The 26,192-nt window shown below is 38.5% G+C and overlaps 1 protein-coding gene and 1 pseudogene across 6 annotated transcripts in view; both read right to left on the bottom strand.

The window, feature by feature from the left end:
- Positions 1-471: 471 nt before the first annotated feature.
- Positions 472-1,348, bottom strand: LOC119511304 (annotated as a pseudogene).
- A 1,011-nt stretch (positions 1,349-2,359) lies between these two features.
- The window catches only part of ARHGAP28 (Rho GTPase activating protein 28), a 177,277-nt gene continuing 153,444 nt past the window's right edge, over positions 2,360-26,192 (bottom strand). For all 6 annotated transcript variants that reach the window (XM_037805924.1, XM_037805925.1, XM_037805929.1 and 3 more), the window contains 7 exons: positions 25,634-25,716; positions 24,601-24,798; positions 24,217-24,330; positions 22,144-22,200; positions 20,242-20,366; positions 8,159-8,223; positions 2,360-6,067 (listed from right to left, as the gene is read on the bottom strand). In XM_037805924.1, coding sequence (XP_037661852.1) covers positions 5,973-6,067; positions 8,159-8,223; positions 20,242-20,366; positions 22,144-22,200; positions 24,217-24,330; positions 24,601-24,798; positions 25,634-25,716 — 737 coding nt within the window. In that variant the 3' untranslated portion in view covers positions 2,360-5,972. The remainder of the gene's footprint in view (positions 6,068-8,158; positions 8,224-20,241; positions 20,367-22,143; positions 22,201-24,216; positions 24,331-24,600; positions 24,799-25,633; positions 25,717-26,192) is intronic.

The following is a 26,192-nucleotide window of genomic DNA, read 5'->3' as shown; positions in this document are numbered from 1 at the left end:
TTTGAGATTAAGACTGGGATTACTTTGAATCTATGTATCTATTTTAGAAAATTATTATCTTGCCAATAATGAGTCCAGAGACATGGAATTTCTATAAATTTATTCAGATATCCTTTAATATCTACCCAAAATGTTTTTGTTACGGCAAATATAATTTTTAAAAATTTATTTTCCAATATTTTGCTGCGGGTATATAAAAGTACAACTGATTTTTTTTTTTAATGTTATAGTCCTTTGGTTTTATTTTCTGGGCTAAAAAAGTATAGGCATGTTTACATGGTTCTTTTGATGGTATCCTTTAAAATAACTTACCAGATGGTTTATTTCACATCTCTTGATCATCAATATTCATCAATGTCAATGCCAGCCTTGATTAATAGGTTAAAAATTTCTGAGCAGACTAAGTAGCTTTGTGAATGCTTCTTCAATCCCTGAGAATCATAATCATCACAGAAATATTTGATCCCTTCATCATAAATCTCTGGAAAGCAGTCAAATTTGTTCATTGTTAATGGGGCAAGGAGCAGTGACATAGAGGGTTAATCCTTGTAAACTGGCTCCCACCCGTAAAGATGTTTTCTGAAAATCATGGATATAAGTTAGGAAAAAACCAAAGAAAGAAAATGACATGGGCCATTCTGCTGCAGGAGTGACCATGTAAAGCACATAACCTTTGTCCTCAGGGTTCCAATGGAGTTTCTGCACTACATCAGTACCAAAATTGCCATTGTTACAAAAGTGATGAGCAAATCAGCATGCTAAGTACACTGACTCTACACCAGATAACCACCAGTAGTTTGATCCAGAAGACTTGTTTGCCATGAATTTTGGATTGCATTTGGTAGGAAGGATGGTCTGAACAAACATATAATGAGCCCAGACCAAAGGTGAGTACAGCTTCACTTACAGGTGCAGCAGAAAGGGTTGTTTTCTGTTAGTATGCCACAATAAGTCCCAAGCAACTCAGTAATCCAAGCACAAGGCCAGCTTTGTTTAATTTGATGATTCAATTTTCTTCAGGATTCAAAGCTTGAACTTGCTTATAACGAACATAAATGGTAGCAACGCATAAAACTGAGGTGACATTTAACATTGCCCCAAACAAGCATTTTTCTGGAGCTACTGTACCAGTGTCACTGATATAAGGCAAAGTGGGGTCAATATGGTGGGGCGTTACTGCAGTAATGTATGAAAAGCTAAAAGCAGCAGCTGTCCAAATTACAAGGGCAGATGGGAAGAAACAGGCCTTGCTGAAACCGCCGCATCTCCAACAGGTCTTCTGAACTTCAGCTGACTGCCCTGCTTCGTTTCCAATAGCTCCCTTTACTTTCCCAACCAGGACACTCATTATACATCACACTTAAAACGTTACTTGCTTGCTTGGCTTTATCTTCCGCGCTAAACTTTAAGTTCTGTGAGAGCAAGAACCAACTGTTTTGTTCACCATCATATTTCCAGCTCGTTAATGAGTTTACAAAATGTCAGTCTTCAAATCTGCCCCAGCTGGCATTTTTTGTAGGTCCTTGCCTGGGTCACCCGGCCAGTGCAGGTGGTGGGCTCGCCAGAGGCTGCCTATAGGATGGACACGGGTTGGAGCCCTAAGGAGCGCTCCCGAGCAGCTCGGCCAGCCCCAGGGCGTGCTCGCTCACCGCATCTACAACTGATTTTTACATAATAAACTTGCATGTCATGACCTTGCTAAATTCCCTATTCTAACAATGGAGGATTCCTTAGGTGTTCTATATAAACAATCTTGTCATTTGCAAGTAGAGACGGTTTTACTTCTTCCTAACTTTTGTGCTTTTCATTTCTTTTAAAACTGCCTTTTGCACAGGACATACAATAAAATGTTGGAAAAAAGTGATGAGCATGGTGAGGCTCTTTTCCTGGATATAAGGGGGAAAACATTCAGCATTTTGCTATTAAGTATGAGTTTACCTGTAGGTTTTTCATAGCTGCCCTTTATCAAATTGAAGAAGCTACTTTCTAGTTTGCTGAGAGATTTCTTTTTTTTACATCATGAATGGGCAGTGGTGAGTTTTGTCAAATGCCTTTTGTATATCTATTGAAATTATCTTTCCTTTTTTTTTTTTTAAGACACACCCATTAAACCCTTGCCTAGATAAAGCATGAACTCAAACAAACTTAAGAAATAGTTTTTGATTCTTCAGTCCATCCTCTACCCAAAACACACACAATTACCAGAGTGCCAAGTGGCTTTTGAACGAGACCATCATCTGGCTAGTAAGTGCCAAGACTGGATTCAGACATAAGTCTTCTCACTTCAAACCCCCTGCTTTTCTCACCAGTACTCTGGTACCCTTAGATTAGTTGAATCTAAGAATTTTCATGACAATGGTTTTAGGGACTTTTTTCCCTCTTTATTTTTATTGATAAAATGCAACATACACATTCTACGAAAACAATGGAAGCTTAAGGGACAAAAGAATTGACATCAACTTTTGACACAGGAAAAAAACACAATAAACATTGGCTTTATCTGGCGACATTATATGATTTTTCAATCAAATTACCCATTTTTAGATAGTTGGAAAATGCCTCAAGGAGAGAACGTTATTTTTAAACTGTGTGTGTGTATGCATATGCACAAAAACTGTTAAAATGCATGAAGGAAACATTTTAATACCACGTCATGTTTTTTTTTTTATGTGACAGATTTATGGGAAACAGTTGTAAAATGCCTGCCAGAATATAGGAACTATTTAATCCCATTATTCTTTTCAGCCAAGTAGTACATTTGTGAAAAACAGTTGAAATATGCTCGAACGAAAAGACATTTTTATCTCATATCACTTTTCTGTCAAGTGCAGTGTGTAGAAAACAACTGAAAAAAATGCCTGAAAGAAAAGATGACTATTAATTCCTGCACTTGAAAACCTGTAGCTGAACATGGTTAAAAACACAAGACAATGATTAAGGGACACAAATGCTCTCTGAGTACATCACAGATCACAGTTACAGAGTATTTTGGTTTGAAAGCTTTGGCTAAAACTATTTTACATCATTAAATGTATATCATTTAATGTACACTGAAAGGTAAATGAAGTGACACATAATAAGACTCAGGCACAGTCTGTAACAAAAATTGTTAAAGTCCATGAAGTTTTCCCAAGAAAGGCAAGTGAGGTAGTTTTTACTGTATATACATTTTAAGGAAATCAGCATTCCAGTTTGTACAAAGATCACTGAGTCCAAAGATGATATCCCTAGGTGAGCTGCTTAACAATGGGATCGATTTTTTTTCCCCCCAGAATGGAAGAAAAAAAACAAAAAAAAAACAACCCCAAGATTTTTTTTTTCTGAAAAAGTGCTCCTAAAATGTTAACTTCCTCTAATACTTTGCTGGGTAATACTATTTTTTCTAACTATATTCTAAGACTACTTGGGTGGGAAGTTATTAAGAACAGAATTCAGAAACCCAGTATCTGACCCTTCTTTTGTTTGCAAATATGCTATTCATTTTTACAGATTAGTTAATGAACTATCTGTAGAACAACTTTAGATGAGGTAAAGATAGTGCTTTTAATACATAGGTGACAGGCATTTTTAAATTTTAATTGCAGGATTTGTTTATTCTTTGAGAATAAAATTAGTCAAATAACCTCTTTAACCATGCAAATATTAGCCTGTTTGTCTACTAAAAACTCCTCTCTAATCAGCTAGTTAACACAATGACTAAGAATAAAATTTAGCTCTAAGGATCCTGGTACCCACATGTTGCCTCTCAAATTAGATAGTTATTTAAAAGTTGGCACACATCCTTGAATAAACTGAAGTGTTTAATTTAAAGTCATTGACTCAGCTGAGTCTTTGTCATCTATAACAACACAAAGAAATAAGAAATTCAGAAACATATTGTAGTTTACATGTCATCAAGTGGTCATTTATTTAAAACTGATGACAAGTTGGAGTAAATCTTAAAACCTTTAGAACTTATTTATGGGTTCTAATGTGCTTCCAGTCAAAAGAAAAATTACCAAATTTTAAAAAAAAGAATATATTTGTGAATTTTCTATATAAACACAATAGAATTTAGGTATTCGCATGAGCAAAGACACAATGAGAAGACTCAGTCATTGTTTCTGTATATACATAGAAGTGTAAGGAAGCTATTTGAAGATTTTCTTCTATGTATGAGCATAAATTACTACCATATTATGTCATGAATCTTAGACACTATATAAAACAGAACGTTTTTTGCCTTTGTGCCTGTCGTCTGAACCACACACACACACACAAACATTTTTTCAGACTCTCCAAATTCATTATTTAAACTCACATGCCATCATCAGCCATATATTGAAAACTGATGAAATGTAGTAATAAGTATAAAACCTACAGAAGGCATGTTCACTTTCCAATGGGTTTTCAGGCAAAGGAAATAAAAATTCTCACATAATTAAAACCCAATGAACAGATCTTTGAGTTTTCTATGAAAACATAACAAAATCCTAATGGCCAGGAATGTAATTATCTACACACTGAATATAAGTAATATTTGTATAAATATCAAGGCATAATGCAGCATGTTAAAGATTTCTTGAATATATGGCTTTAAATGATTGTCACCTGATGGATTATTTGGTGTACATAAAAAACATTTTCTGCATTTATGAGCAATTTTTTGTTTGCTGTTTGAATTGCAAGAGAGAGTGTCATTTAGGTCTTAAAGCTCTTTAAAACTGATCTAAATCTATCAGAATATCAATCTTTGTATTCCAATCCAATGTACACACCTGGGATAAAATGGGAATTCTGTCTTCATTTATAGCTAGCCTTAGAAGGACTTGGTCTGCAGTCTCAGAATGAAGGGTAGAACTGTCCAATCCCCCAGCACATTTTAGATTTGCACTAGATTAGAATTGAGGTCTGTGCGTTCTGGCCAACTACATGGAAAATGGCTCCTCAGGATTTTGACAGTGAGATATTTTCCATTACCAAATATGCTTCTCTTTTTTACAGCCTGATACTAATCCATAGTGCTGGGTCACATCTGTGATTAACGAACAGAACAAAATCTGCTCTTTCATCATATAAAACCTGTATTTTTCCAGCATTCTCTCCTTAAAAGAATTCTTAAAATTGTGGCTGTAGAAGTGATTACCTACAGTCATGAAATATAGAAAATGATGTTTGATCATAAATGGAAATCCGTGGCTGGCACTTGGAAAATAATCACTGAGCACCATAATAATGAAAAGAAAATAGAGGGCTGTTGGCTGTTGGCTGCAAAAAAGATAATGACAGCATAAGAATATACTTTGATGAACCTCACCTTAGGGACCTGTGCTTGTAAGAGAAGAAACTTTGAACATATCAAGGTTCAATAGTCAATGAAAGAGAAATGTTCATTTGCATCAGGATATGGAGAGTCGTAACACAGTGCAACACAACCCAAATGATACAGTTTTGTTTAAACAGAAGTTCTTTCACCTCCAATTCAGGAGTGGTCCAGGGCATAAACATTGCAAGTTTAACCTTAGAAATGGATTTCCTTTGGAAAGGAGATATGGACTACTCTGGTGAGCAAAATTATTGATATTTCTAGCTTCTTGCTCAAAAAGGTCAAAATATCTACATAACATAAGGATAAAAAGGGTCTGTTTTTACCTGTTGTATTTGGTAGCATTGGTTACCTAAAAAGAGTGTTCCTTATCCCCAGGAATAGGACACCAAGTTCATTTCCGCAGTGAAATAAAAATACTAGAAATGACGGAAGTTCCAATTCTAGTTTGGCTTTTGTTTTGGAAGGATCTTATCCTCTTTCCTTTACTTTAGGGAACCAGCATGGGAAAGCTTCTGATCCTGTTGACAATGCCAGGAGATGCCACCACTTTGGTTCGACAAACGTCAAGATGTCAAAAACACGTCAAAAGCAATCATTTTCAGCCCCTAACAAATGTAGGGTCCTCACAGCAGATAACACGATAGCAGTCATTTTTGGGGTTATTTCAAAAACTTGGTTGGGGCTTAATCACCCACTCAGCTTGAGGGTTTGCATGATATACATCCAAAATATAAGCATCTGGATCCAAGCAATGCTGCCCTACAAGAAAAGAGAAAATCAGAGGATGTTTTCAACAGTGCACCTGAGAGAGAAAGAGGGGTGGGGGTAGGGAGTGCAAATTTGTAAGGCTCAAATAAGGCCAATGTTGTTTTCAGCCAAAAGCCTTATTTTGGGTATAAGTAGATACATGTTAAGGTTTCTAAGCAAAGCCTTCTATTTTGTGTTTGTGTGTGTGTTATTTTTTTTGGTAAGAATGTAGAATACTTTAAGTAAATCCCCTGTGAAATTATGGGACAACCAGACATGAACCACAGGCAAATTGTTCTCTAGCTTTACCACATCAAATAGACAAATATGGCAAGAACTTGATTCAAGAATAAACTGATCGTTTATATGATAATAGATGTTCTCTTTTTTAGACAGAAACTTAGATCAGGACTAGAGAAGATTCGAGTCAAGTTCATATCAAGAATGGTGATTCCTTTTATTTAATATGGATGTAATGTGCACAGGCAGGAGATCTGGAAATGACAACAAGAAAAAGATCATTCCACAGGGCAAGTACACTTGAAAATCTTGATGTACAGTGCATTTGAAATGCTTGCGCAAGTGTCAGCCAAAACTGCCAAGATTTGCTTGCATGCTTGATTCATTCATTCATCAACTATTAATTGAGAGTTATTATGAACCAGGCAGCATTCTATAGCAATGCATCAGATAATCAAAAATACTTGCCCTCCTGGAGCTTACATTCTTAAAGGGGCAAAAGACAATGAGCAAATAAACATGTACACTGTAAGGTAAGTCAGATGGTGATAAGAGCATTAGAGAAAAACAAAACAGGGAAGGCACTTAGAGAGGGGTGTTTAGAGTTCAATTTCAAAGAGTATTCAAGGAAGTTATCGGCAAAGACTTGAATGATGCAAGAAAAATGAGGATATCTGAGGGAGAACATTCCAGGCAAGAATAAGAGCCAAAGTCAAGGCCCTGCGACAAACAGGAGCCTGGTGATCGATATACAAGTTTGGTGTTCAGAAGGGAGGTTTGAGCTATAAATCTGAAAGTCATGCACATACAGGTGTATTCAAAGACTGAGCTTGGCTGAGTTCACCAAAGAAGTTAAGCAAAGATAGAGAAGAGTTCCATGGACCAAGTCCTACAGCCCTCCGATGTTAAAAGGTTAAGAAGACAAGAAGGAACCAGCAAAAGAGACACAGCAGGAGCAGCCAGTGATATGGCTGAAAACCAGAAGCTCAGGCTGTCCTCGAAACCAAGTGAAGAAAGTGCTTCAAAAAGAAAGGAGAGATCAACCCAGTCAGTCAAGGAGTATGAGACTGAGAATGAACTAACGGATCTCGTAATGCACAAATTCTCTGGCGGCCTCAACAGAGTGGTGGAGTGTGTGTGTTTTTGGGTGGGTGGGTGCGGGATGTTAAAAAGCTTGGAGGGGCTTCAGGAGAGAATGGGAGCAAGACCCCAGCATAGACAATCTCATTCAAGGAGTGTCTGCTGGAAAGTGTCAAAGAAATGTATTAGACTTGAAAGGGGCTGAGAGAGTGGTTTATCAAGAAGAGAGGCATTCCCAGAAGTTCTTATGCAGAAGGACATGATCCAGTTGAGGAAAGCTAATGATGCAGGAGAAAGTGGAGAAAGCCCTGGGGCAAGCCTCTGAGCAGGAAAGGCAGAATATGGACACAGGTGCAAGGAGAGGCAGAGTGTGGGAATTTCCTTTTGATCCCATTTTTTTTTTTTTTTTCCAGATAAAAAGGAAGAATGAGCTTTGGCCAAGAGTGAAAGTAGGGAATTTAAACAAACAGAGTGTCATATTTCTGAACGTTCTCATGCTATCTCCTCCTTCCTTGTTTTGCATGAGTCTTTGCAACTTTAAAAGTCATATTTAAAAGACCCAAAAGTCTATTCCATAAGGACATTTAAATATTCTCATTAAATTATAAAAATACTCTAGAAAACTCATGCCAATTTTCTTACAAGTGATTAAAAAATCAGAAACTTAATGATTTTGAATTTTTATCTAAGAAACCCATAAAGTATACTTTTACAATTAAAGCAACCTATTTCTTTTATAGTAATCAGAGAAGTTAAGAGTAAACCTTATTAAACAATGCTTACCTATATTTCCTCCAATTTCATATAACCTTTGGTTCTGGACCTTAATGCGTTCTGATGAACCATGACTGAAAAAGAAGAAAGAAATATAATTGTTAGCCCTTTTTCATAACCTGAGGTAAATTTGTGGGTTAAATAACCATGGTGACAAACAACTCATTCTGCCTCCAATTAAATACACCCCACAAGTCTTTATTGTGACCGAAGTTGTGATTAAAACAAAAAATTATGTTTGATTCCGACAAGAAGCTGAGGTCCAGAGAGGGAGGGATTATTCCAAAGTTCTAATGCAACATGGTGTCCATTTTACTCGCATCTGTTAGCTCCATTTTGGAGAATTTACTGTTGCTGACACATCAAGGAAGGCCAAGGAGCAGCTGGGTGTGTAACATGACATTGGCATTGCTTACTTTACTCTTAGTTGACAAAGAAGTCAGGTTTCATTTCTTGTATTTGTCAAAAATTGAATGGAATGCTCCCCTCAGTCTGTGTCACATTTCCAAGCTTGCCTAAAGTTTTGCAAATGGTCTGAGGTTGACTTCATTGCATGTCTTTGCCCTATAATAAAAGCAAGTCTTGCAAAGGAGAGGCTAGGCCTCCCTATGGTTGTGCCTAAGAGCCTCCTCCCGAATGCCTCTTTGTTGCTCAGATGTGGCCCTCTCTCTCTGGCTAAGCCAACTTGAAAGGTGAAATCACTGCCCTCCCCCCGACGTGGGATCAGACACCCAGGGGAGTGAATCTCCCTGGCAAAGTGGAATATGACTCCCGAGGAGGAATCTAGACCCGGCATCATGGGATGGAGAACATCTTCTTGACCAAAAGGGGGATGTGAAAGGAAATGAAATAAGCTTCAGTGGCAGAGAGAATCCAAAAGGAGCCGAGAGGTCACTCTGGTGGGCACTCTTATGCACACTTTAGACAACCCTTTTCAGGTTCTAAAGAATTGGGGTAGCTGGTGGTGGATACCTGAAACTATCAAACTACTACCCAGAACCCATGAATCTCGAAGACAGTTGTATAATAATGTAGCTTATGAGGGGTGACAAGGGGATTGGGAAAGCCATAAGGACCACACTCCACTTTGTCTAGTTTATGGATGGATGAGTAGAAAAATAGGGGAAGGAAACAAACAGACAAAGGTACCCAGTGTTCTTTTTTACTTCAATTGCTCTTTTTCACTCTAATTATTATTCTTGTTATTCTTGTGTGTGTGCTAATGAAGGCGTCAGGGATTGATTTGGGTGATGAATGTACAACTAGGTAATGGTACTGTGAACAATCGAAAGTACGATTTGTTTTGTATGACTGCATGGTATGTGAATATATCTCAATAAAATGAAGATTAAAAAAAAAAAAAAAAAAAAAAAAAAGACATAATGCTGAGCAAAATAAGCCAGGCACAAAAAGAGAGATATTGTATGTTACCACTAATGTGAATTCTGTGAAAAATGTACAATGTTTTATACTGTAGAATGTAGGGGACCTAGAGATACCAATTAGTGGAGGGGGAATGATAATCTAATAAGAACAGATAAACTATGGAGGGTAATCTCAATGTTATGGGAATGCTCAGGAATGATTATGGTTTGTAAACTTTCTTGGATATAGTAAGATCATGTTGGAAGCAATAGAGTTATTTTAGGTTTTTTTTTTTCTCTTATTCCTTTGTTTTCTTAGGGGTTGTTAATTTTATTGGGGTATGGTAGGAACATGTTGGAAGCAATGTAGTTATTTTAGATTATTTGTTTTTCTTACTCCTCTGTTTAGATATGGTTTATTAATTTTCTTGGGGTATGGTAGGAACATATTGGAAGCAAAGTAGGTATTTTAGGTTATTTGTTTTCCTTAATCCATTGCTTTGTTTGAAATGTTGTGGGGTTTTTTTGGTTGTTGTTTGCCTGTTTGTTTTTAATTTTTTGATAAACAAAGTTAAAAAATTGAAAAAAAATCAGTAGAAAAATGGGAGTAAAAACTAAATGACAAATAGGGTGGGATGGGGGGAGGGTTTGGGTATTCTCTTTTCACTTTTATTTTTTATTCTTATTCTGATTCTTTCTGATGTAAGGAAAATGTTCAGAAATAGATTGTGGTGATGAACGCATAACTATATGATCATACTGTGAACAGTTGATTGTATACCATGGATGACTGTATGGTTTGTGAATATATTTCAATAAAACTGAATTAAAAAAAAAAAAAAAAAAAAAAAAAAAGCAAGTCAGAGAAAATAATTGCTCACTTTAATGTTTCTTCCCCAGATTAGAGAGCTGGGGTAGGAGATTCTGAACTACCAGTGCTGATCTCCATCCTGCTTCAAGAATATCTTTCAGCTTCAAAAAGAATGTCCTCAGCTCTCTATCATGAGGAAGAAGGATGGAATCATTTCTTTATTTTGAGATCATTGTAGATTCACATGAAGTTGTGAGAAATAATGCAGAGAGATCCCAGGTACCTGCACCCAGTTTCCTTCTATGGTAACATCCTGCAAAACTCTAGTGCAAGAGCTCAACCAGGATATGGACATGGAGTCCATCAAGATCTCTCTCTCCATTCCCACCCAGTCTTCATCCCTGGCAACCACCACTTGATTCTGTCTTCCTACAAATTTGTAATTTCAAGAATATTACATAAATGGAGCCATGTAGTATGGAACCTTTTTGAATTGCCTTTTTACCCTCCTCGCTCTACATCATTCCTTGGAAATTCATCCAATTTGTTGCATATATCAATAGTTTATTTCTTTTTGTTGCTTTATTTCTTTTATTTTATTTCTTTTTGTTGCTGAGTAGTAGCACCAGAGTTTATTCAACAATTCACCTGTTGCAGGACATCTGGGTAGTTTCCAGTTTTGGGCCACTACAAATAAAGCTGTTATAAGCATTTGTATATAGGTTTTTTTTATGAACATGTTCTTCATTTCTTTGGAATAAATGCCCAGGAATGTGATTGCTGGGTCATACGGTAATTGCATAATTAGTATTTAAGAAACCGTCAAACTGTTTTTACACAATGACTGTACATTTTTACATTCTCACAAGCAATGCATGAGAGGCCCAGTTTCTCCGCACCCTCACCAGCATTTGGCTTTGTCACTATTTTTATTTTAGCCATTCTGACAGGTGTGTAATGCTAGCACATCATGGTCTTAATTAACACTTCCCTACCAGCTAATGATGTTGAATTTCTTTTCACCTGCTTATTAGTCATTTGTATATCCTCTTCAGTGAAAGGTCTGTTTATGTCATATGCTCATTTACAACTTGGATTTTTTGTTTTCCTACTGCTGAGTTTTGAGCATTCTGTATATCTTCTAGATTCTAGTCCTTTGATGTTTACGTGGTTTGCAAAGATTTTTCCTAGTCTGTAGCTTGCCCTTTCATCTTCTTCACAGTCTTTCACAGAGTAAAACTTTTCAATTTTGATAAAGTCCAATTTATCAGTTTTCCCCCTTTGGGGATCATGCTTCTGGTGTCAATTCAAAAACTCTTCCCTAGCCCTAGAAGATGACAATTTTCTCCCACGTTTATTTCTAAAAGCTTTATAGTTTTATGTTTTGTAAATCTATGATATATTTTACATTATTTTTTGTTTAAGGTGTGAGATTTATATTGAGGTTCATATTTTTGCCTGTGTCGTCCAGCTGCTCTAGCAAAATCTGTTGGCAAGGCACTACCTTCTCCATTAAATTGCTTTGATAGCTTTGTCAAAAATCATTTAGGCATATTTGTATGAATCTATTTCTGGATTCTCTATTCTGTTCTATTTATCTATGTTCCTATCCCTTCACCAATACCACGGTGTTTGAATTAGTCTAGCTATAAAGTAGGCCTTAATATTAATATCAAGTACAGTGATTCCTCCCACTTCATTCTTCTTTTTCAAGATTGCTTTAGCTATTCCAGGATCTGTGTTTTCCATATAACTTTCATAATAAGCTTGTATATCTCCACAAAAAAACTCTTTTTAGGATTTTGACTGGAATTGCTTTAAACCTATAGAATAATTTGGGGAGAATTGACAACTTTAGCATGTAGTCTCTGAATACAGTCATTTTTCCATTTATTTAGGTCGTCTTCGATTTCTTTCATCAGCATTTTTAAATTTCAACATACAGATCCTGTATTTGCTTTCTTTCTTGTTTTTTTTTTGTTAGAAGCTTCAACTTTATTACTAGATAGGAATATAAGAGTGAAACAACTGCTACCTGGCTTTTTTTGTAATATTTTATTTCAGTTTTCTCTTTGCATAAGAACTTTTTCAGATTCTCAGCATACTCACATTGATCACATATTCATAGCACAATGTCGGTCCCTGTTTTTTTTTTGTTTTTTTTTATTAATAATAAATTTTATTTTGAAATAAGTTCAATCTTACAGGAACAGTTGTAAAAACAGTACAAACACCCTACATAGAACTCCATCATACCCCGACCCCCCTCCCCCGATACCCTGATCCATCACCTTTAAGATCCTGCCACACCACTGTCTCTTTCTTTCCCTCCCTCTCTCCCTCCCTCCCTAACACCCATCATCTATTGCTCTGTCTTCTGAACATATGAGAGCAAGCTGCACATATCTTTGAACAAACAATATAATTCACATATACCTTTCCCATGAACAAGAACATTATTTTATGCAATCTCATTAAACGCAGCTAAGAAGTTCAAGAAATTCAGCATTGATACAAAGCTTACATTCTATATTTCCTTTTTTTTTTTTCTTTTCTTGTGCCCCATCTGTGCCCTTTGAGCCTCCTCTCCTCCGACCTCAGATCCCTTCCAGGATCATCCTTGGCATTTAATTTTCATCTATTTAGACTGTCTTATTTTTTTTTTTTCAATTGTGGAGAGATACATATAGCCTAAATCTTCCTATTCCACCCCTCCCTAGCATTCCATTACTGGGATTAATCACATTTAGAATATTGCAATGCTATCACCTTCCGACCATCCATTTCTAGAAGTTTCCCTTCACCCCAAACCAAAACCCCTACTCTCATTCCTTAACTCCCCATTGCCCCTTCCCCCACTTCTTGGAACCCCTACTCTACTTTTCATCTCTTTGGTCATATTCTTTGATACTTTCTTTGTGTTTACCATGGGGCTTAAAATTAACCTCTTAACTCTATAACAATCTTGTTTTTCTTTGAAACCAACTTAACTTCAATAGGACACGTAAACTGTGTTCCTATACTCCTCCATTCCCCCACCTTTATGTCATTCTTGTCAAGAATTACATATTTTACATTGAGTCCAAAACCACCGATTTATCATTACAGTTTATGTATTTTAGATCCTGTAGGAAGTAAATAGTGGAGTTATAAATCAACAATACAGTAGTAATGGTCTTTATATTTACCATGTGATCTTTACTGGAAATCTTTATTTCTTCGTGTGGTTTCAGTCAATTGTTTAGTGTCCCTTCCTTTCAGCCTACTTAGGACTCATCTACTGGTGATGAACTTCTTCAGCTTTTGATTGTCTGGGAATGTTTCATCTCCCCCTCATTTTTATCTTTCAGGTGTTTGTGAATTCTCCAAGTCTCTGATGGTTATTGACTTCTATTTGTATTCCATTGTGGTCAGAGAATGTGCTTTGAACAAACTCATTTTTTTATTTTTTATTTTATTGAGGCTTTTTTTTATGTCCCCGCATACAGTCCATTCTGGAGAAAGATCCGTGATCACTAGTGAAGAATGTGTGTCCCAGTGACCTGGGATGTAATATTCTATATATGTCTGTTAAAAGTCTCTATATCTCTCTTTCATTTCTTTGTTTCTCTGTCGGTAGGGCTCGCTTTAGTATCTGAAGTAGTGCAGGTCTTTTATTAGCAAACTCTCTCAGCATTTGTTTGTGAAAAATTTAAGCTCTCCCTCAAATTTGAAGGAGAGTTTTGCTGGATAAAGTATTCTTGGTTGGAAATTTTTCTCTCTCAGAATTTTAAATATGTCATGCCACTGCCTTCTCGCCTCCATGGTGGCCGCTGAGTAGTCATTACTTAGTCTTATGCTGTTTCCTTGGTATGTGGTGAATTGCTTTTCTCTTGCTGCTTTCAGAGCTTGCTCCTTCTCTTTAGTATTTGAGAGTCTGATCAGAATATGTCTCGGAGTAGGTTTATTTGGATTTATTCTATTTGGAGTTTGCTCGGCATTTATGCTTTGTGTATTTATATTGTGTAGAAGGTTTGGGAAGTTTTCCCAACAATTTCTTTGAATACTCTTTCTAGAACTTTACCCCTTCTCTTCCCCTTCTGGGACATCAATGAGTCTTAAGTTTGGAAGTTTTATTTTATCTGTCATATCCCTGCGATCCATTTCGATTTTTTCAATTTTTTTCCCCATTCTTTCTTTTGTTCTTTCATTTTCTGTTCTGTGGTCCTCGAGGAGGCTGAGTTGTTGTTCAACTTCCTCTAATCCTGTATTATGAGTATCCAGAGTCTTTTTAATTTGGCCTACAGTTTCTTTAATTTCCATAAGATCTTCTATTTTTTTATTTACTCTTGCAATATCTTCTTTATGCTCTTCTAGGGTCTTTTTTATGTCTTTTGTATTTTGTGCCATGCTCTTCTTCAAGTCTTTTATATCCTGTGCCATGCTGTCATTGCTTGTCTGTAGTTCTTTGATTAATTCTGCCAGGAACTGTGTGTCTTCAGATCTTTTGATTTGAGTGTTTGGGTTCAGGTTCTCCATGTCGTCTGGTTTTATCATATGCTTTAAGATTTTCTGTTGTTTTTGGCCTCTTGGCATTTGCTTTACTTGATCTTTAATTTGTTAGAATTGCAGCTTGGTGACATACACTTTCTCTAACTAACCAGCAGATGGCGTCCGTGAGTCACTTATTCCCCTCAAGTCAGTTCTCCCCAACTTTGTGGTGTGTGGGGATCTGATTCTTTTGGGGTCCAATTGGTGCACTTAATTTGGGTGTGTTGTCGGTGCTGTCTGCCCTCAATGAGGGACGTGTGCCTGAGCGGTTAGGGAGGAAGGGCAGGTTTAATAATCAAACCTCCCAGGTGTTCCCGGAGATTTAAGGCTGTTCTCTGCCGCTGACACAGAAATCCTTGGTATTGGCGTAGGTTCCCTGGGATTTCCAAGCGGTTCCCCCCCTCCCTGCTGTGCTTTTCCAGGACCTCTGCTGAGGCGGGGAGGGCTGTGCCATGTCACAAGTGAGCGCCGGCCTCCACGGAAGCCCTGGGCCGCCAAGCTGTGTAGGGGCGTTCCCAGCCCGCTTCAAAGATGGTTGAATGGGACGCGTGAACTTCCCCCTTTCCGCACAGCTCCACTCTCCCAGCTCTGGGACAATCAGCCGTGGGTGAATTCAAGGCCACTGTCCATGGCCGATATTGTGTCATGTGAGCGGTGCTGCAGGGAAGACTCCCTGTCAGGCTGGGTTTCTTGTCTCGGCTCTGTGCTGTGTGTTCAGCCCCGGGCAGGGCAGGACTAGCCCCGCCCGCTGGGGAGACTGCTGGAAGTCGTGCGTCTCCCCTTTGTTTCCCTGGACCCAAGACAATCAGCAGTGGGTGTGGGAAGGGGTATACTCCACCCCAGACACCGAGGCGTTAGTCCAGACCGCTCCCGTCTTATCTGCAGCTGTTCCCGGGCTTCTTTTATTTTTTTAAAAAAACTCCAACCCACCATTTCCCCCCAACGCAGCGTGGCCGAGGGATTCAGCCTACTCACTCACTCGTTTCAGAATGCAGACTCCTAGTTTCACCAAACGCACGTTCCCTGTGGCTTTAGCAGAATTTGTCCAGGTGGTGCTACTTTGGAAGTGGTGTTCTGGGTCCTTTCTGGTTTTTTATCTAGTGTTTTCCATGGAGGTGTTTTTTTCTCTGTCTCATCTAGTCGCCATCTTAGGTTCCTACCTGTATTTGCTTTCTTAAGTTTAAACCAAAATATTTAATTTTCAGGGATGATTGTAAATGGTATGTGTTTTTAATTTTGATTTCCAAAGGTTCATTGTGAATATACAGAAATGCAATTGGTTTTTGTCTATTGATCTTATATCCTGTGACCTTACTGAAATTACTTATTAGGTCTAGGCATTTTGTTTTTAAGATTCCTTGGGATTTTATGTGTAGATGTTCATATCATCTGCGAATAGGGACAGTTTTATTTCTCGCTTTACAACCTGTATCTTGCCTTATTGCAGAGGCTTGAACTTCCAGTACTATGTTGAATAAGAGTGGTGGAATGGATATCCTTGTCCTCAATCTTGGAGGAAAAGCACTCATTCTTTCACTCTTAAGTATGATGTTGGCTATAGGTTTTTCGTAGATGCTCTTTATCAAATTGAAGAAGTTCTCTTCTATTCCTAATTTGCAGAGTTTTTTTTATTGTGAATGGATGCTGGATTTCGTCAAATGTTTTTTCTGCAACAAGTGATATGACCATGACTTTTCTCCTGTTGACATAGTAGATTACATTGATTTTTGAATAATGAACCAAACTTGCATACAAGGAATAAATCACACTTAGTTTTGCAGTGGGTTGAATTGTGTCTCTCCCCAGGCACTCCCAATATATGCTCAAGTCCCGATACCTGTGGATGTGGCCTTATTTGAAAACAGGGTCTTTGCAGATGGAATCAAGTTAAGATGGGGCGATGCTGGACTAGAGGGGGCCCTAAATTCATTGTCTTTAAAAGAGAAAGGAAAGGGCGAGTCGCACACAGAGACACAGGTGCAACAAGACCTTGTGAAGATGGAGGCAGAAACTGGAGTGGCCACTACAGGCTAAAGAATGTCACAGATCGCTGGCAGCCACCAGGAGCTAGGAGGAGGCAAGGAGGGATTCTCCTCCAGAGCCTTCAGAGGGAGCCTGACCCCGCGGGCACCTTGATTTCAGACTTTCAGCCTCCAGAACTATGAGAGGATGAATTTAGGCTGTGTTCTGGTTTGCTAATGCTGCCCATTATGCAAAATACCAGAAATGGATTGGCTTTTATAAAGGGAGTTTATTTGGTTACAGAGTTACAGTCTTAAGGCCATAAAAGTGTCCAAGCTATGGCATCAACAAGTATACCTTCACCGAAGTACGGCCAATGGTGTCCGGAAAACCTGTTAGCTGGGAAAGCACATGGCTGGCATCTGCTGATCCCAGGTTGAGTTCCAGCTCCTCTTCTCAGCTCCTGTCCATTCTTCAAAGTGTCTCTCTTGGCTGTAGCACCTCCTTCCGACTGTGAACTCTTTTATAGAACTCCAGTGATTCAATTAAGGCCCACCCTGAACGGGTGGGGCAACACCTCTATGGAAATCATACAATCAAAGTCTCACCCATGGTTGATTGAGTCACATCTCCATGGAAACACTCAATCAAAGGATTCCAACCTAATCAACACTAATATGTCTGTACCCCCAAGATTGCATCAAGGAACAATGTATTCTGGAGGACATAATACATCCAAACTGGCACAGGCTGTTTTACGCCATCCTGTTTGTGGTACTTTGTTCCAGCAGCCTTAGGAAACTAACGCAATCGTGGTATAATATTATTTTAATGCATTGCAGGATTTGATTTGCCAATATTTTGTTGAGGAATTTTGTGTCTGAGTTCATGACATATTGGCCTGTAATTTTCTTCTTTTATATCATTTTTATCTGGTTTTGTATCAAGGTAATACTAGCTTCATAAAATGAGTGGGGTGTGTTCCCTCTTCTTCTATTTTCTGGAACAGATTATGTTAAATCGGTGTTAATTCTTTGTCAAATGTTTGCTAAAATTCTCCGGTGAAAACATCTGGGCTCAGATTTCTTTTTAAGAAACATTTCAATTTCAAATTCTAGGGCCAGTGGTGTGGTGTTTTCTGTTACTGTTTGGCTGGAATAGGGCGGTGTTGACAGAAAGGCCTTCTGTTTTTAGGACTCCCTTTTCTCAGTCCTCTGGCTGGGGTATGGGGTTGAGGGCTGGGGTGCAGCCTTTCCTGGAACCCCATTTGGTCTGTCCTGGTGGTGGTTCTGGGTTGAGGGTTTCCCCAGTGATCTGTCTGGAATATATGAGAGGCTACGAGGAAACCCAGTAACTCCCCAGGTGTCTCTCCTCAGGACACGAGGCTGTTAGCTCTTCTTTCATCTTTCAGAGCCTTCTGTGCTTGCTTCCTACACATGACCAGGGTTTATTCATTGGAAGAGGGAAAACCTAGAGGGATGTGACTCCCCACCACTCTGCCCCCCACCAGGTTTTACTTGAAGAGGAGGGCAGTGAGTAGCAGTCAGAAAAGAAGCTTCTAGGGAAATAGGCAAAAAAGTTTACAACTTTGAAACTGAAATAGGCCCAAGTTCTAACTAGTTAAGAGAAAAGATAGGGCAAGATCTTTTGAAGAAGTTAGTACAAGGATTTTAGTCTGTCTGCAGTCACTGAATCTAATTTGTTTTTAGCAGAAATATTTTCCTTCCACAAAAGGTCTACATAAGAGTACTGAGTCAGTCTGTAATGCATGTGTAACCAGGAATCTATGGGATGTCCAAATCTCTCCAATGGATCTTTAATTCTCTGTGTGTTGGCCTAGTTAGAGCTAGTATTTTGGGTGCCCAAGCCAGTAACAGAGATCAGTAAATGCAATGGGACCTCTGTTGGCTTCTGTTTCCTTTTTTTCCCTTTATTATGTGAGTTTTAGAAAAAGGAAAGGAAAAAAAATATGTATATATATATAAAACACGATTAAGCTCATTGTCATAAGCATACAATGATGAATATTCACAAAGTGAACATTCCATGTAATCAACCCCACATATAGAATAAGAACCTTTTAGAAGTCCTCATCAGGTTTCCTTAATCACTAGCCCTTCTATCTTCACCAGAAAACCACATTCTGACTTCTGTCACCATGGATTACTTCTACTGGCAAGGCCCAGTTGTTTAATTGAAATTTTTATTGAGATAATTATAAATTCACATACACAGTTGTAAGAAATAACACAGAATATTATGAATAGTCAATAATAAATAATTAGGCTGTACACTTTGCCCGGTTTTTCCCAATGGTTACATTTTACCAAATTATAGTATAATAGCACAACCAGGATACCAATTGATATAATTCACCAATCTTACTCAGATATCCCATTGTACTTGTTTCTCACGTGTGTGTATATGTGTGTGTATGTGTGTGTGTGTACATGTATTAAGTTCTATACAGTTTTATAGAGGTTTGTGTATCCATGACCAAAGTCAAGATCCTCAATAGTTCCAACTTCACAAGGGGCCTTTGTGTTGTGCTTTTCTAACCAGCCTACCTCCTTCCCACAAAACTCTTTCTTTCCCACAACCTCTGGGAACCACTAATCTACTCTCTATTTCTAAAATGTTATCATTTTTAAAATGTTCTATAAATGGAGTCACACAGTATATAACCTTGTGCAACTGGCTTGTTTCTTACTCAGCATGGCTACCCTTGTTAAATATGTTTGGAAAGCTTCTCTTTAAGGATATCCATCAGTATTTTACTATTGACCATCAAACTGTACTGTTCTATAATAGATAGCTTTAAAGTAGTGATTCTCATCTATTAAAAACATCAGGGCAAATACTTATGTTTGAATAAGCCCAGCTGGATTAAAATTATTTGGATTTATGCTCTTTTAAGGTGATTTATGGCAAGGATGTAAAGATAATTCTCATAAATACCATTCTGATCCCACGGATTATTAATAGCAATAGCTTATTTCAAAGATAGGCAGAGCTATAATGCTCACTTTCTCACATTAACTCTCTCCTGGAGGCATGCTAAAGCCCAGTGGAGCCTGGGGTAATGGGATTCTGGGAAACCTTCCAAGACATCTACAAAACTAACTTGCTTAATTCTTCATTCTAATAAAAGTAAAACCCAATGGGTAAAGGAAGCCACCAAGATAAAAGATATCTGATGAGAATCCCACTTGTAGAAATTCCTTAAGAAAAAACAACTTCTGTTACAGATAATCCTACTATCTATTAACTTCTCTGCTTATGGCTTTTACTTCGAACCAGTAAAATCTCCCAAAGTTAACAAGTTACAATTTTCAGAAAGGCCAAATTCGGAAAGACATGAAAAGTTACTCATCCAACAAAAAGTCATCTTCCTTGTGCAAAGACCTTTGGTCACTTTTACTCACCTGTTCTCATACTGAAACTTCGCCAGTATGTCCTTGACTTTGGTTTGACTATTAAGTTGAATGGCCATGGACACCTTGGAGAGAAGCGGGGCGTGGACCCGTATGACTCCTTTAGGCACATCAGACTGCCAAGGAGGAAAAAGTCAGCACATTCTGCGAAACTAGGATGACAGTTCAATGATAGAATTTTGCGAGACACCACAAAATCAGTGGCACGTGGGTTAGGAAAACATGTCAACAAGCCAATATTTAACCAGAACAAAACACTGCTTTCTTTTTCCCTAGGAGACTCACTCATGATTAAATAACCTGGGATTTTATGTTCACTATGTTGCAGGATGAACCGTGTCCCCCAAAACAATATGCTAAAGTCATAACTCCTGGTACTGGTGAACGTGACCTCATTGGAAATGAGGTGGTTGCAGATGTGACAACGTCAGGATGAGGGGCACTGGATTATGGTGAGCCCTAACCCAAAGACTGGTGTCCTTTGAAGAAGACACATGAAGAGGATACAGACATGCAGGGGAAAAGGCCACGTGAGGTGGAGGCAAAGACTGAAGTTCCGTAACTACAAACAGAGGAAGGCCAAGTTTGCCAGGAACCCCCAGAAGAGGCAAAGGAAGGTTCTTCTTCAAAGTCTTTGAAGGGAACATGGCCTTGATGTCAGCTTGATTTCAGACTTCTAGCCTCAGAGCCATAAGGGAATGAATTTCTGTTGTTTTAAGCCACCAAGTTGGTGGTGATTTGGTATGGTCCTCCTAGGAAACTGCTACATGCTTAGGTCTTGCTATAATGCCTTAAAACCAGGAGGGAAGTAAAACCAGTTTATGAAAAAATCTAATGTACCTTTTAATAAATTGCCTTTAACAATGCCCTAAATAAGCCTACTTTAAACAGAATTGTATATTTCCATATATTTTAAGAAGACCTTCGGATAACTTTAACGATCAAACTGGAAACAAGGCTTCTCAAACAGCCTCTCTGTGATTAGCAGCCATCAATGGCTGCTTGAAACTTGAAACCTGAAACCTGATGCCTATGAGTGTGCTGAAAACACCATGCAGAGCGGAGTGTGGACAAGCTGTCAGGGAGGAGGGGGTCTCTCCTCTAAGAGGACATGAGTGACCAGGGTCTGAGGACCTCAGAGCTCTCATCCAAATAGAATAACCCAACAATGGTGCTGTCGAAGTAATAGAAATTTCTGTGGTGCCGGGATGAACTGGAGAACTCCAGTTTTTGAACATTCAGATTTTGAACATTCAAATTCAAAATCTGAATGTTCTAAAGATTAATTTTCTATTTAGGAGATGACAAAAATAAATTGTTTGAGGGCCTGGCTGGTCCTCAGGTCATCATTTGAAATCTGTACATTCTCAAAGGATAGCATTGCTGATCTAGGTTTATGTGAACCGATGTAATACATACCTGGAAGGATGACTATAAAATAAGGTCAGTTCTTAAAGAACTTTCCTAATATTGTCAGCAAGAATCAGGAAAGCAGGCCAGGGAAGGGATGCTGAGGGCTTTAGGCTTGGGAGTGGGCAGTCCCCTGGCTCACTGTGGCCAAGATTCCAGTCCTAAAAGACTTCTTCAACTGAGTGTGTCCCTCCCCTCCAAGCTCCCCAGAAGCCCTGCAAAACAACTCGCACACTCCTGACATCATTGGATGTGTGTTTCCCTAAACATCCTACAGCATTCACACTGTGGATCAGCTGCCTAACCAGACACATTTTGAACGAATAGCAGAACCCCTATGTCATTCTTTCATGTCGCATTGAAAATATCAAATTTTAAGGATGTGTCATGACCAAAATTATACAGGCGTATGGAGAATGTAGCCAGGGAACACCACATAAGTAGTCGATAGTTATGGGAGAAGGAAAGTATCTGTTTTCTTACCATTCTTCTTGAAGAGGGTGTTTTTTGTAGTGCCTTTGAAGCCTTGGGGCTTATAGTCTATAAAAAAAGAGCATTTAGTCTTTAAGATTAATGTTGAGAAAAGAAGCATATATTGTTCTGGGAAGTATAAATGAGTACAATCTTTATGGAAAACAATTTGACAATATTTATCAAATTATAAAATGTATATGGACCCAATCATACCACCTCTGCAAAATTATCCTACAAACATCCTTTGTGATACAAGTTTATTCACTGAGGCATGAATTGCAATACAGAAGTTTGGATACAATCTAGATGGTCACTAATACGGGATTGCTGAAATAAAAAATATCCTGTCTAGGGAATACTATGCAGTGATAAAGGAGGAGGCTTTTGTGGATACAATCTGGAATAATGTCTATTTATTACATCAGTAAAGCAGATGCAGGAGAGTATTTTCCACATATTTGTATTAAAAAGGGGAGAGAACATATGTTCAATGTATTCATATTTGCTTGCATGTGTGTTGAGCATCTCAGAACACATTTCCCATCATCAGGGACATCATCTGTCTCCAGAGTGGGAAACCAGAGGGGGCCAGTTTTTATTCTATAGTTTTGCTTTTTTTTTTTACCATTTGAATTTTGCAGCCTGTTAATGAGTTGTCTATTCAAATCAGAATGAAGAATAAAAAAAGTTATAGTCCAACAAAACTAAAGAAAGACTATTTCTTCATCTTTAAGTGCTTGTTTTCATGGTACCTTTAAATTCTATCTTGGTGTTATTTACAATGACAGCATTAAAATAAGTGGCATTCATATTGGCTTTATATAGTTTACAACTCACATACATTATGTGAGTTGATCCTAGTGACACCTCTGTAAAATTATCCTACAAGCATGCTTTTTGATACAAGTTTATTCGCTGAGGCATAAATTGCAATACAAAAGTTTGGATGTAGCTATCATTACCTTTTTGCAGTTCGTAAGATAAGAACACTGAGGCTAGGAAAGGGAATATAATTTGCTCAGGTTCATATGGCCAGTAAGTGGCAAACCTGGACCTGACTTCAGTTTTATCAGTTTCAACTCCACACCTGCTATACTTATGCCATTAAAATTTCTGAAATAAAAGTGATAGTTCTACTGAATTAGAAGTGGCTGGGCCTGCAATCGATAAGGGAACACAACCATTCATTAGGATTGTGAGAAATCAATTAGCAGCACTTTCCACCTCACTGCCTTGGCATTTACTATTTCCTGTAAATGCCTGGGTGGACTCTCCCCTCCTTCCTGCTTTCAAAATGCTATCCATCCCTCAAAATTTAGCTCCAGTGCTCCCTAACCATGAAGCTGCCCGGTTTACCTCATTGGAACACACCTCTTCCCCTTTTGTGTGGCCCTAGCACATCATTTGCACAATGATCTGTGCATTCATTGCACGCTGTTGGGTATTTGTGATACTGTAGACATCTGACACCCACATTAGGTGTAAACCTCTGCAAGGGCACATTTCACATGGCTCCACATCCTTCTCAGGTCCAATGCAATGACTTACACTGAAGATCATTCCTCAAATTAAATGAGAGCAATGAGATAATTCTTCTAGAACTGAATTCTATTATGCACTAAAGCAGAATTTCTTTAGAATGTAATGAACTTACACAAAACTATGTGATGATTAGATGTTCTCTTATTACCTAATTGCTACAGTAGTCTCTTTCCCAACTTGTTAGATAAAGCAGATACTGATATTTCCCTTAAATTCTAGTTCACAGGGACTAAAATGTGAACTTGCAGTATTGTCAGAAGCATTTTAACCTTTCTGGTAAGAACTTAACAGAATATTAAGTACACATCACGATATTGCTGTTTCAAGAACTTTAACCAAAAAGCACATAATTCAACAAAATGGAAAGTCTCCAGAACTTGTTATAGACATATTTGCTACAACTGCGATATTCACAAGCCTGTTCGATACTTTACGAAGAAATAACATTTGCGTTTTAAACTGCAAGCTACTTTATACCTCTCTTGGGAAATGAAGATCCAGGCACTAAACAATACTTGCACATTTATTTATGGTCATTACCTCTCGTTCTATGGTTTTCCTCCTTAGTAGCTTTTTGACACTTGGGAGCTGCTTCTTTAACAACATACTGGCTTCATTCATTCTTCTTACTTGAGTGATTAGGAAAGATGGAACCTGGAGAAAAAAAAACAGAATGACTCAAGGGAAAGCACTTGAATTAAACCTTCCAATGGATTCTGTCTTCAGTGATGGGGCCTCCTTTACTCAGTGTCCCAGAACAAGGAACGGTGGCATTTATCCTTGTAATGCTAAGAAAAAACCAGTAGGAATCCTGTTTCAAAGAGAGCAGGTATTAAAGAACAGCCCTCAACAAGCAGCTGGTGTGTTCTCCACACGTCTCAGTGGGCTTCCGAGCAGAGCCAGGCACTCCCCACACTTACTCACCTTCCACAGAATCTTCTGGTACTTGAGCATGAGGCGGATGATGTGGGCCGCGGTGTTCGTCAAGAGTAGTTCTTCATAATCAGAATGTTTGCTTCTGCTGAAGAAAAGGTTTGGTGCCATCACAGTAGAAATGTTCCATATGTTCATGCGATTTTTGGACTCATTGGCGATCACCTTATTGAAGAATGTCATGAGGGCCTAATAAGAAGCAGAGCCATGTCACTCTCATAAAGTATCGAAGGCATCACTGACAGCAATCATGCATTTCCACACCCATCTGGAGAGTTGTCAAAGAGAATGATTAAAAGTGTCATTTTCTCCTTTAATTGTATAAAAGTGCTCAGAATAAATGTGAGCAGTTTGTTCAATTGTCTGCTACATAAAAGTGGCTCCATTTTTATGGAGTTTAGTTTATTGGGGTCTCCATAAATAATAGCTCACATTTTCATAGTTTGTTTTATCCTGAAAGAGCTTGACAAATATTAAAATTAAATAGTAAACCAAGAAGAGAAAACACTGCAGCTCAGAGAAACGTGAAATGCAGCTTTATTGTGAAGGAAGGGAGTCATTCTAAAAAATAGACTTTATTTAAAACATCCCTACCAAAATTACTGGCTCTCTCCTTGGGAAAGGAAATTCCATTTAAACAACTCAAATATCTCACTGCTTGCCCAAATATTATTTGTATTTGGAAAATACAAAACTTTTAACTTTTGGGATTCCATTTTGCTTTTTGCTTTTCAATTTTGGGGTCTTCACCTGATCAAGAGAAGATGTTTATAAGCAGCTGTTCTCGGCATTTATAAAGATTTGAGAAAGCTTTTAAAAAGTTCAGTGGCGTCATCAAAGTACAAATGCCTCTGAGAACCTCCTGAAATTCACCAGGCAGATGAAATCCCAAAGGGGATGACACCCTTTTGGCCTTCCGAGTTTGGGTTCTCTTATGATGTCTGTGATGAGAAAATGTGTAACAGATAATGATAATAGCCAAGATTGATGGCTGGGGTGGTGGCGGTGGGCGTGCACACCATACCTGGGCCGTGTCTCTGTTGGCGTCAGGCAGAGCCATGATCATGAGATGTAAGGCTTGGAACTGCACTTTGATGTGAGGACCTCCTAGAAAGAAAACGGACATCGTCACACATTTTACCACCACCGATGTACTCTGACAGCATTTCTCACTAACACCCAGTGGCAATGGGAGGGTGACCAACAGCGTGGAGGGTGAGGACTTGGGTTCATTGCCCAGTCTTGTGAACTTTTTCACTTTGGACAGGAGCCTCACACCTCACGTTGCCACTGTAGGGGAAGGTGGCCAATGGGAAAATATGCTTGGAGGTGTAGGACATTTCCATTTTCAAAGTACTTTCACATACCTTACCTTACTTTTATACTATAAACAAAAGGCTTGAAGCTCAATTTAAGAGAAAATAAATCTTGCTTCTCAAATAGAAATCCAGGGAAGGGGGCCACAGTGGAATCTTTGGAGATTCCTGAGCATTTCATTCCTTAACACAAGATGGCGCCCGAGGCCGGCGTTTATACTAGTGCATAAACGTGGGCGTCTTTCCAAGGAATCCTGAGTCCTCCAC

The sequence above is a fragment of the Choloepus didactylus genome, chromosome 16 (genome assembly GCF_015220235.1).
Source record: "Choloepus didactylus isolate mChoDid1 chromosome 16, mChoDid1.pri, whole genome shotgun sequence".
NCBI lineage: Eukaryota > Metazoa > Chordata > Mammalia > Pilosa > Megalonychidae > Choloepus > Choloepus didactylus.
The sequence above is the reverse complement of the archived record's forward strand: the minus strand, read 5'-3'. Positions and strand labels throughout refer to the sequence as shown.